Source organism: Narcine bancroftii, chromosome 2, assembly GCF_036971445.1.
Source record: "Narcine bancroftii isolate sNarBan1 chromosome 2, sNarBan1.hap1, whole genome shotgun sequence".
NCBI lineage: Eukaryota > Metazoa > Chordata > Chondrichthyes > Torpediniformes > Narcinidae > Narcine > Narcine bancroftii.
In genome coordinates, this window is record NC_091470.1 from 352,143,448 (window position 1) to 352,155,603 (window position 12,156).

A 12,156-nucleotide genomic window follows, 5' to 3' on the forward strand; every position below is an offset into this window, starting at 1 on the left:
CCCCTGCTACTATTTAGAGATGGTCCCTGGCTGATGTTTAATTACTCTATCTCTGTGTTGGTGGCAGCAATCAGGAACGTGACCCTTAGCAGAGATATCACCCTTCTGAATCTATGTTGATGTAGTCAGCACCCTCAGTGGTATATTTGCCATTTGTATTAAAATTTCTCTTCTACCTTCTTTCATTCTTCAAGTCAATACCTCAGCTTACATCCTATTTATCCTTCCAGTGAAAATATTTCTTCAACAATTTACACGAATATATATCATACATCCTTTGATTGCTCCTCTGGTCACCTTCATTTTTGCAGTCTGGATATCCTAAGCAAGGCCATTATTTATTGATTTGGGGGAGCTGATGGAGCTTTGTTTCTAATTAAATGATCTGCAGGGGAACTGCAGCAGTGTCCCCATAAACCAGCTGCATTCATCTTTTTTCTTGGGTGAGGTCACCAATTTGGGAGGTGATCATCTAATCTGAGGAAGTAACCACAGTGCATTTTGTATATTCCATAAAAAGCAGTCATAGTGCAATGGTGGTGGTGTCTGAATATTTTAGATGGTGAGGGGGAACTAATCAAGTTGATTGTGATTGATATTGCAGTAAGTTTAGCCACATGCTCCTCCCTACCTTGCCCCATTTATCCCTGAAGATGGTGATGATTCACTTTATTGTCATTGTACCAGTAAATCAGCCAATTAAGTAAAAAGAATGGCACAATAAAACATGTGCAAGTTAAACCAACAACATTATTCTACAACAAACTGTTAAAAAGTACTGATTTTACAAATGAGTGCAGTACCACTCAGTGCCATGATTTAATGTTCAACATAGTCAAAGTGATCAAAGTATACAGGCTTCCTTTCAACCTAAAGCAATGCTCTGTTTGATCATGATGAGTTTATTGACATATTGTTTTGAGCCCAAAGGACCCCAAAGCCCAGCAGCAATAGATAATCACCATGACAAGTAGTTACTTAAACAAAAGTGGTTTTTAATGATCTTTAAACATGAAAACAGAATCAAACTTTAACTTATCTCTATTAACTTAACTTACCTAACTTAACCCCCTTCTAATTCTAAGTACACGTATATGATGTGCGTGTAAATTTAAGAAAAGTTATTTGCTTCACAGTTGAATTTCACTTCTCATTCTTCTCAGTTCTCTGGTTCCAGGCAATTCTTATACTGTGCACAGAATTTAACAGGTATAAAGTTCACCAGGCTTTGGTGCTTGAAAGGTAAATGTTTACTGCTCAGGAAGGTTCTTTATAGGTTTGCAGAGAGAGATTTGTTGTTCCAGGATTTCCACAACTGAGGTACCACCATTAGTCACCTCAATGTCTTGCGGATGAAACTTGCCCCATCAGGGTTCTCCAAATGATAACCTCTTTCTTTCAGGCTACCACAGATTTCCTTTCTGTTCCCCTTATTCCAAGTGAAACAGATAGTTAGCACTTCCAGCCATCCGCCACTCTGGAGTTTCTGTTTCAGTTCCAAACAGCTTCTCCTGCTGGCACTGTTGAGCTGTGTCTCTCTCTCTCCATCTCAGATTCCAACTGCCAGCCACATATCCTCTCTCTCACTTTCAGAACCCCCTCCTTCTACAGCAAACAATAGGAGTTAGTCTTCTGCTCCCATCTGTTGTTTTAGGTAAACAAATCTCTCAATGACCTTTGAGTGAGCACTTTGCAGAAAGGTCAGAAGTCTTGTAAAAATGTTCAACTCAGACCTCCTGACTCCTTCAAGACAATGGTCTATTCATTTCATTACATCATTTCAATTAGCACCTACTTGTGAAATGTGCACAGCTTTCACCATAGTTTCTGTAAAGTCACTGAATATGAATTCTTCAGTATTTCAAATAAGATCTGTTTTAAAGTATGTATATGTATATAACCTACTCTAATTTTATCAATTTATCTCCCAAAAACATCTACAAATATTACATCACAATATACATTATACAATATATATATATGTACCCACTTAGTTATATTCTGCACCTAAACAGGTACTTTGTCAAATAACGATAATAGTGTACATTAAATTAAAAAGAGATAATAAACACAAAATAGAGAGAGATAATAAATATTCAGATGCCATAGGGCAAAAAAATGTGTCATTGCAATAGGGTGTTCAGGCCAGCACTAGATCCTCTCCACTTGTTGGCCTGACCACATATTGTGTCAGCAATTCTTCGGCACATGTGACAAATACTGCCCCATCTGAACCTTTTGCACAAAAGCAGTGTTGTGTGGAAAGAGAAAAGTTTGTGGGTTCAAAGAGCAACAAATCTGGACACAGGCTGAATACAGGAAATATCTTTATTAAAACACACACTAGTACCCTCAATCACAAAACATAGAGTAATCAGTCACACTACCAATACTAGCAACTGCTTACACTCATACAAGCACAATACAACCTAGTCACATCAGACTTAACACTACCGATACTAGAAACTATGGTTAGAACAACCAAGGATTACAAATCATTACACCCATTCCTTGTTTAACATGGGCATGGCTCCAATCCTATGTAACAGCCCCAATTCCTGTGTAATTCACACCTTACCAATGACTCCTCCAGTGGTCTGGAGTGGAGGAGGTTTTGCCTCAGGACCAATGAGCAAAAGAGGAAGAGCTCCTGCTTGTGGTAGACTTTATAGTCCAGTAAGATGGAGGATCCAGCCCAGGTAATTACTAGGTGCTTAAAGGAGCCAATGATCAGGTGTGCACTAATATTTGGGTTCAGCCCAACCTTGATTGGTGTGATGCAACCACAGACTAGGTCCAGACAGAGTGATCAAGTGACCTTTCACATTCCCACCAAGTTCTGGACAGAGAGGCCACATAATCCTCCACAGTCCATACTACAGGTGCCAATCAATAGTAGGGAAGTTGCAGTTGCCAATAAGAACAACCCTGTCATTTTTGCATTTTTCCAAAATCTGCCCACTTACCTGCTCCTCAGTAGCCTGGACAATTTAATATTCCAAGTAGAATGTTCACTCCCTTCCTGTTTCTGACTTTCACTCACAATGACTCAGTAGACAATGCCTCCATTCTGCAGCTGAGATACTATTTTTGATTAGCAGTGCCACTTCCCTCCTCTTTTATCTCCCTCCCTATCCCTTTTGAAACATATTATCCTGTCTTTGCATCAGCTAATGGTCATAGCATCATAAATGTTCTAAGCCCATTGCCCTTATTCATAATACTTCTTGCATTAAAGCACACCGATTTCAACTCATCCAACCAACTGCATCCACTTCCTCACCGTTGCATTGTACCCATTGTTTCACCATCTGCTCCATCATCTGACCCAACACTTTGCCTCCCACCCACCTGCATAGCTAATTTAAACCCTATTCACCAGCTCCAGCAAACCTGCCTGCAAGATTTCAGTTTTATTGTCAAAAGTACATACAACCTTTAGATAATTTTTTTTTCCTGCAGGCGAGGCAGAATTGCCACTTATTGATAGTACAAAAAAAAACTAGACAGCCTATACATGTAAACAAATAAAGAATTGTAAACAGCTAACGAATCTAAACAAACTGACTGTGCCATAGAGAGAGGGAAAAAAATCAATAAAGTGCACAAGTAAGAGCCCTTAAATGAGCCCCTGATTGAGTTTGTCGTGGAGGAGTCTGATGGTGGAGGGGTAGCAGTTGTTCCTGAACCTGGGGGTGCAAATCTTTTTTGATGATTGCTGCTACTCTCTGCCTGCAGTGTTCCCTGTAGATGTGCTTGATAGTGGGGAAGGTTTTGCCCGGGATGTTCTGAACTGTGCCCACTACATTTTGGAGGGCTTTATGCTCAGGGGTGTTGCTGTTCCCATACTAGACCATGATGCTGCCAGTCAGCACACTTTCCACCACACCTCTGTAGAAATTTGCCAGGGTTTCTTGTGTCATACCAAACCTCTGCAAATTCCTGAGGAAAGCACATGCTTTCTTCACAGTGCCATTAGTTTGTTGGGTCCAGAAAAGATCTTCCGAGATAGTGTCCGGCAAGAATTTTAATTTACTCACCCTCTCCACCTCTGATACCCCAATGATCACTGGATTGCATACCTCTGGCTTCCCCTTCCTGAAGTTAACAGTCATCTCTTTGGTTTGGGTGATATTGAGTGCACCATTCAGCCAAGTTTTCAGTCTCCCTCCTGTACGCTGACTCATCCCCTTTCTTTATACAACCCACAACTGCGGTATCATCATCAAATTTGTAGATGTTGTTGTACCGAGCCACACAGTCGTAGGTGTAAAGTGAATAGAGCAGGGGGCTAAGAACACAGCCCTGTGGTGTTCTGGTGCTGATGGAGATTGTAGAGGAGATGTTCTTACCAATCCTCACTGATTATGGTCTGGAGGTGAGGAAATCCGTGATCCAATTACACAGTGGGGTGTTGAATCCCAGGTCTAGGAGTTTGCTGATCAGTTTTGAGGGGACGATGGTGTTAAATGTCAAACTGTAGTTGATAAAGAGCATCCTGATAAATGCATCTTTACTGTCCAGGTGTTCCAAGGCTTTGAGTAGAGCCAATGAGATGGCATCTGCCGTAAAGCTGATGCTAGGATAAGCAAAATAGAATGTATCCATGTCATCACTCAGACTGGAGCTTCAACACAAGCCTTTCAAAACACTTAATCCTTCCTTAATGGTCATCATTATGACAGGTTACTGTACTTTTCTTGGGCACTGGTATGATTGATGCCTGTTTGAAACAGATGGGTACCACATCCTGTTGGAGTGAGATATTGAAGATATCCGTGAATACATTGGTAAGTTGGTCAGCACAGATTTTTAATACTTGGCCAGGTACTCTGTCCTGGTCGGATGCTCTCCTCAGATTCACTCTCCTGACGCATGCATGTCATCCTCAGATATAGACAGAATGGGATCATCCAGGGACATAGGGGTGCGGAGGGGTCACTCTTTGCTGTTACTCTCATCAAATCGGGTGTAGAGGGCATTGAGTTCCTCTGGGCGCGAAGCTTTGCTGTCTGTAACTTCACCAGATTTGGTTTTGTAATAGGTTGAGGCATTTAGGCCCTGCCACAGCTGGCAGGGTCCCTTGCTTCCATTTTCATCCAGAATCTCCACCTGGGAGCTAACTTTTCACAGATCATACCTCCTCCTTCTGTATTGATCTGGATATCCAAACAAATGCCTGTGATCTGGCTATCAGCAGGATCCGGATTTCATTGTTCATACAGGGCTGCTTATTGGGGAAAATCCTGAACTATTTGGTAGGGACGCACTCACCCACAGCTGTTTTGATAAAGTCTGTGGCAGCCCTGGTGTAATAATTCAAATCCTCTGCTGAGTCCCTGAACACTACTCAATCTGCTGATTTGAGTAAGTCCTGCAACCATTCTTCAGCTTCCTATGACCACCTTATAGCTGTCCTGATCTCTAGAGTCTCTCTTTTTAGGCTCTGTCTGTATGAATGCAGATGGAGCACAGTCAGGTGATCCAACTTGCCAAAATGCAGTCTTAGGAAAGAACCGTAGACCTTTCTTGATGTAGTAGTGATCGAGTGTGCTGGGATCTCTGGTACAGCAGGTTACATGCTGGTGGTAGTTAGACAGAATTTTCTTGACATAGGCCTGGTTAAAGTTGCCGACAAAAATTTGTAGTGCGTCAGGCTGGGCCATCTCTTGTTTACTGACCACATCATGCAACTCTGCAACTGACTGTTTATAATTGGCATCAGGAGGGATATAAACTCTAGTGAGAATCACTGATGAGAACTCTCGGGGTAGAGAGAAGGATATTGGTCCATCTCAAGTTCAGGTGCAATCTATCCTTTATGTACAGGTCATAAATTCCCCAAAAAAGATCTCAATGATCTCTACAATGCTGAACCCCTGTCCCCTGCATTAACTTCTCAGACCTTCATCTGCCATAATTCTCTATTCCTGGCTTTACTAGTGCTTGGCCTACGCTGCAATCCAGAAATTACCACCCTTGGAGATCCTTTATTTTAGCTTCTTTCTGAACTCACTATCTTCACACTTCAGGACTCCCATCATGTACCACAACATCTGGCTATTCACCTTTCCTCTCAAGAATGCCAAGGACTTGATCAAAGATATCTCTGTCCCTGGCACCTGCTGGCATCATACCATCCTTTCCACAGAATCTCCCATCTATTCCCCTAAGCAATATCACTATTGCTCTCCTCTCCACCCTTCCCTCCTGAGACACAGAGCCAAAGACCTGTCATTCCCCCCCAACAGTATCTAAAATGCTACCCTGGACTGACTGCCTATTATCTTTCCGTCTCTTGACAGTTTAAAATTTAATTCCTAGTGACTCCATAAGCTAAAGATAATTGAATGACAATATTGTAAAATCACTTGACATATTCATATCTCTGTAATTTTAAAGAAGGCAATAAATAATGTGATTAATCATAATGTTATAAAGGAAGAAACCCGTGGGAAATAGAATTGTTGAAATTGTAGAACATTGACACTCTGGACCTTTGTAGTGACAGCTCTAGATTGTAGCCACCCACTCTAAAGCATCAGGCTCACACATAATAAAGCAAAAAAGAAATTGCTGGAAGAACTCAGTAGATTGCTTCTTGGTCTTTTGGCTAAGATCGTGCATGCATCAACTGTGGACCAGTAAGTGCCAAGTGAAGATAAAATTGAGTATGGGCAACAAAGGGAACTATCGCCACCATGGGTACCTGATCTATGTTGGTCAGCCCAGCGAGTGCCAGAAGTGCAACAGACCTGGGCATGTGGCAACCCAAAGCAGCCTCATCATCCAGGCAACGTGCGGAGTTCAATAATTAACTGAATGCATAATTGGCCTGTTCTAAGCTCATGATTTTTTTAAATCTTAATTTTAGTGATTTCCCACACATTCCAAGAATGTGTCTTGAGAGTCTCTGGCCTCTCAGAATTAATAATATTCAACACCATTGGAAACTGCTGTTCTTTTCTATTGGGCTTAATGGGTTGGATCCCAAACTCCGAGTCAAAGTGATATATATCAAGGGTACAGGTCCTTCAGCATAACTCTTCCATGTCGGTCAAGGTGACTGTGAGCTAGTCCCATTCACCCCTTATGTGGCCCACATGCTTCTGAAGCTCCTATTTACCTAAATGCCTTTTATTGTTGTAATTGTACCTGCTTCCACCACTTCCTCTGGTAACTCATGTCTTATCCTTTGCCATGCTACTCCTGAATTCACTCATCTTCTAATATTCTCTGAGTGATGCTGCTACAACCCTTTTGCAGGATGGCTGAGTTTGGGAACAAGTCCTCAAATGACAGACATCGGGAAAGCAATCTGACTTGATGATTTTCTGACAGTCTATGCTGGCAAAAACCCATATTTTCACTTTCTGAATGAGTCTAGTGTTCAGTTATATTGGAAATAATTGAAAATATGTGTAAATAATTAAAGCATAAAAATTCTCAATGAAATAGTAAAATCTAATACATTCACACAAAACATTAATACATGCAAATGAGATACAAATTAACATGAAAGTCAGTTACTTTGTTCTTTATGTTAACTGCACCAACGTTGACAGAAAATCGAGGGGCCTGATGCAAAGTGTATCCTGCTCCTCTGGTCATTGTTTTCCATTAACACAAAAACTCAATCGTGGGTGGATTTGAAAGTCTGGAACTTGCTGATCCATGCTCTGAAAATGTCAGCAAGACATCTGTGCAAAAACTCTGAATATAATGGAGAGTAAAGTTGCATATCTTAATATCTATAATATTATAGAAAGCAAAGTTACATTTCTGGAGAAATAAAGCAGGTAGGTTTTCTTGGACTGTACCATTAATGAATATTCTAATTCATTTAATGTAAATAGTGTGAAAATGTGATTTAATTCAATTCTACTTGCTACCTCCCTTCCAAACTTGTCTCTCATCCCTCTTTTCACTTCTTGGGAATCTTTAACATTGTTTTTGTTTTGCCACCACTTATTCCAATCAATGTGGAATGATAATTGTGGTTTGATTTTTAACTCTGTCATTACCACCTGGCTCATTTATTTAGTTAATTATTGGTGCGTTATATCAGTCAACCTGTCTTTTCAGTGTTGTTTGATTCTGTTTATACTGTTTAGCCAGTTGATCTGCAAAGTCTCAGCAGATTGCTGGGACTGTTATTCTGAGGTGGTTGTAAATTACAGATGTGCTGACCTTGGTTTCATTATGTTCTGTTTCTCCTTCCCTGCACCCAAATCTTCCTTGTTACATGATGGCAATGTTGCTGTATTTGTTAAGGTCATTAAATTAGCAAGCTATTAATTCTGAACTCAATTCCCACAATGACGGTTGTGAAATGTCAATTAAACTTTAAATCTGGAATTGAACACAAAGATATGTATTAGTTAAAATGGCCACAAACCTACAGTGATTGTACTATAAACCCAGCTGGTTCACTCATACCCTTTGAGATAGGAAGTTTGATTTCTTTACCCCACAAAGGAGGTAAAATTCTGAAATGCTGCTGCAAACCACTCAGTTCAAGGCAGTTGGAGAAGAGCAGTAATTGGTTCTCAGAACCTGGAAAAAAAATACATTTTATATGTTCTTCTCATTTGTTACCAATTTGGATAACATAAATCACACAGCAAAAACGCAGGTGAATTTACTTAAGGCATAATGTGAGAAGCCTCTCAAGTTCCTTGGACACGTTATTCCCATACAGTTCTGGCTCAATGGACTTTTTCTGTACAATCCTACACATCAACAGCAGAGGAACTGGTCCATTTAATCCACCTTGTCTATCCTAGACATGATGCCAATCCAGACAAGACCATCTGCTTGCACAAGGTCCATATCCCTCTATTCCCTGCCTATTCATGTGTCTGACTAAATGTTTCATCCATCTTGCTATCTTATCTGCTTCTACCAATTTTGACTGCCCCAACTTCAGCATTGATCTCACAGAACTAAGTTCCTCATCTTGACCAAACATGATTAATAACTTGCAACTTGGAAGATGATACATTCAGCTTTTCCCTCTCCATTCAAACACAAATCACTCCATACTCTAAAGAACATAAAATATAGAACAGTACGGCATAGGAACAGTAAAAACGCAGAAATGCTGCAGTGTCCCTAAGAGGTAAAGATACACAGTTGATGTTTCAGGCCCGAGCCCTTCTTCAAGGTATGAGTAAAAAGCAGACACACGCCTGAATTAAAAGGGTGAGGAGAAGGAAAGAAAGAAAAGGGGGAAGAGCACAGACCTTCAGACAAAGGGTGATAACTGGACATAGGAGGACAGGAAGAAAGGTGAGAACTGATCAAGGGAGGGGGTTGCTCTGTGTGTAGAAGCTGGAGGAAAGGAGACAGTGGAAAGAGACCCTTTGGCCTATTATGTCTGCACCAACTATGATGTCAATCCAACATCTCTACCTGCCTGTTCATTATTCTATCTAAATGCTGTTTATGTATCTGTTGAGTCCAATAATAATGGGAGGTCTCTCCTCAGAAATCATTCACTCAAAAACTATCTAAATGCTGTTTATGCATCTGTTGAGTCCAATAATAATGGGAGGTCTCTCCTCAGAAATCATTCACTCAAAAACTATCTAAATGCTGTTTATGTATCTGTTGAGTCCAATAATAATGGGTGGTCTCCTCAGAAATCATTCACTCAAAAACTATCTAAATGCTGTTTATGTATCTGTTGAGTCCAATAATAATGGGTGGTCTCCTCAGAAATCATTCACTCAAAAACTATCTAAATGCTGTTTATATATCTGTTGAGTCCAATAATAATGGGAGGTCTCTCCTCAGAAATCATTCACTCAAAAACTATCTAAATGCTGTTTATGCATCTGTTGAGTCCAATAATAATGGGTGGTCTCCTCAGAAATCATTCACTCAAAAAACATAATATCTGCATGAATAAATGAGCACTGAAACTATTTCTCTAAGTTATGCAGTGCAGAAACAGGCTGACAGTCTAAGTGTGAAGAACTGATCTATATTAATGCCATTTACCTGCACTTGGTAATAAGTCTTCTGTGACTTGTTGGTTCAAGTATTTGTCCCTTTACAAATGAGAGTAGCCTCCCTCCATCATGTTCTCAGGCAGTGCACTCCAGATTGCAACCATCATCTGGGTTCCAAGTGAAGCAACATTTTACTTGAGAATCTGCAGGGGTCATCTGGAGCATCCAGTGTTTCCGTAATGGAGTCCCCTATATCGGAAAGACTGGGCACAGACTAGGAGATTGCTCCATTGAGCATCTCAGCTCTGTCTGCCACAATAGAATGGATATCCCAGTGCTCACACCTTCCAACTCCCTTGCTGACATGTCTGACCATGGTCTCATGAACTGCCAGACAGAGATCACCTGCAAATTGGGGGAACAACACTTCATCTTCTATCTGTGCAACTTCCAACCAGATGTCATTAACATCCACTTCTCTGGTTTCTATTAAGAAACATCCCCCCCCCCCTCCCTTCTTCACCATTGCCTTTCCCCTAGCATGCACGTTCTCCCTCTGTCTCCTTTCACAGAGCTAAAATTAATTCTCAGTTTTCCTCTTATCCAATCAATGCCTTTTGGTAGTTGGTCTGGTCTCCTTCTCCTCGCATTCTTCCCTTTTAACCTCTAGCCTTTAATTAAGATGCCTGTCTCCTTTTTGCACGTACCTTAAAGAAGGGCTTAAGCCCAAAATGGCTGTAATATATCTTTACCTCCTATGGATGCTGCAACACCAGGTGAGTTCCTCCAGGGATTTCTGTGTGTTTTTACTATAATCTCAGCGTAGTCGACAGACTTTAATGTTTCATTAAATTTTACATTTGTTTTTTTGTCCAAACCTTCAGGTAAACTCTGCTCCACAGAGGGCCGGGAATTTATGAATGAGGGAAACAACCTTGACACTATATCAGAAACACACTCCATTGACATGTTGGCACATACGTCTGTCGGCTGGATACAAAGCCCCTCCAAGAGGGCAAGACAAATCTCTCCTGAAGGTACATTACCTCCTTGCTGTGTTGGTGGTCCAACTTTCCATCTGTCCTCTTTCTTGCAAACATCCTATTCCATTCCACTCCTACAAGTTCCTGCATTCTTGCTCCAAATTTAGCCTTGTTCCAATTTAACTTGCAGACCAGTCCCATCTTTCTCCATAACTATTTTAAAACTAATGGAGTTGTGGTTACTGGACCTAAAGTGCTCCCCCACTGTCTTTCAGTCACTTGCCCTCTTTTGTTCCCCATGAGAGGAGGTCCAGTGATTTGCACTCTTCAGTTGGGCCCTCAAAATATTGATTTAGGAAGCTCATTTAAACCCACTAAACAAATTCCACCCCATCCAAACTCTTTGTGTTCCGGGTACCCCAGCCAATATTCTGTTAGATAAAGTCTCCCAGTAATACTGCTGTTAGAACCATAGAACATTACAGTACAGAAAATAGGCTATTCAGCCGTTTCAGTCTGTGTTGAACTTTTATTCTACCTAGTTCCTCTGACCTCCACCCAGTCCATAGCCCTCCATACCCCTCTCACGCATGTACCTGTCCAAATTTTTCTTAAAATGTTAAAATAGAGCTCACATTCATCACTTCAGCTGGAAGCTCGTTCCACACTCCCACTACTCTCTGTGTGAAGTTCCCCTTAATGTTCCAACCAAATCTTTCCACTCCACCCTTAACCCATGTTCTATGGTTTGTATCTCACCTACCCTCAGAGGAAAAAGCCCACTTGCATTTACTCCATCCTTATCCAACATAATTTTGTATACCTCTATCAAATCTCCCCTCCCCTGTTCTAACAGCTATTGCGTTATTCCTATACATCTTCCAATTCCCATTGACTATTTTGGCACCCATGATACAGTCTTATCAAAGTGATTATTCCTTTCTATGCTTCTAAGTTCTAGCTATATAACTTCAGTAGATGATCTCCCATGAACATCCTCTTGAAGTACTGTTGTTATATCTTCCTCCTCTCTTGCCTGCCTCTCTATTGTGTCTATAGCATCTGTATCCTGGAACAATGGATTGCTAGTCTTGCCCTCCACTCAGCCATGTTTCTGCTATGGCCATGATATCCTAATCTCCTGAGCCATTCTTATTGCCCTAAATTCATCTACACTATCTGTCATGCTTTTTGCATTGAAATAAATGTGTTAAACC

The 12,156-nt window shown here is 40.9% G+C and overlaps 1 protein-coding gene across 24 annotated transcripts in view; it reads left to right on the forward strand.

Moving 5' to 3' along the window:
* The window catches only part of trpn1 (transient receptor potential cation channel, subfamily N, member 1), a 269,947-nt gene that overhangs the window by 233,152 nt on the left and 24,639 nt on the right, over positions 1-12,156 (forward strand). For all 24 annotated transcript variants that reach the window (XM_069922285.1, XM_069922291.1, XM_069922289.1 and 21 more), the window contains one exon: positions 10,841-10,993. In XM_069922285.1, the coding sequence (XP_069778386.1) occupies positions 10,841-10,993 (153 nt within the window). The remainder of the gene's footprint in view (positions 1-10,840; positions 10,994-12,156) is intronic.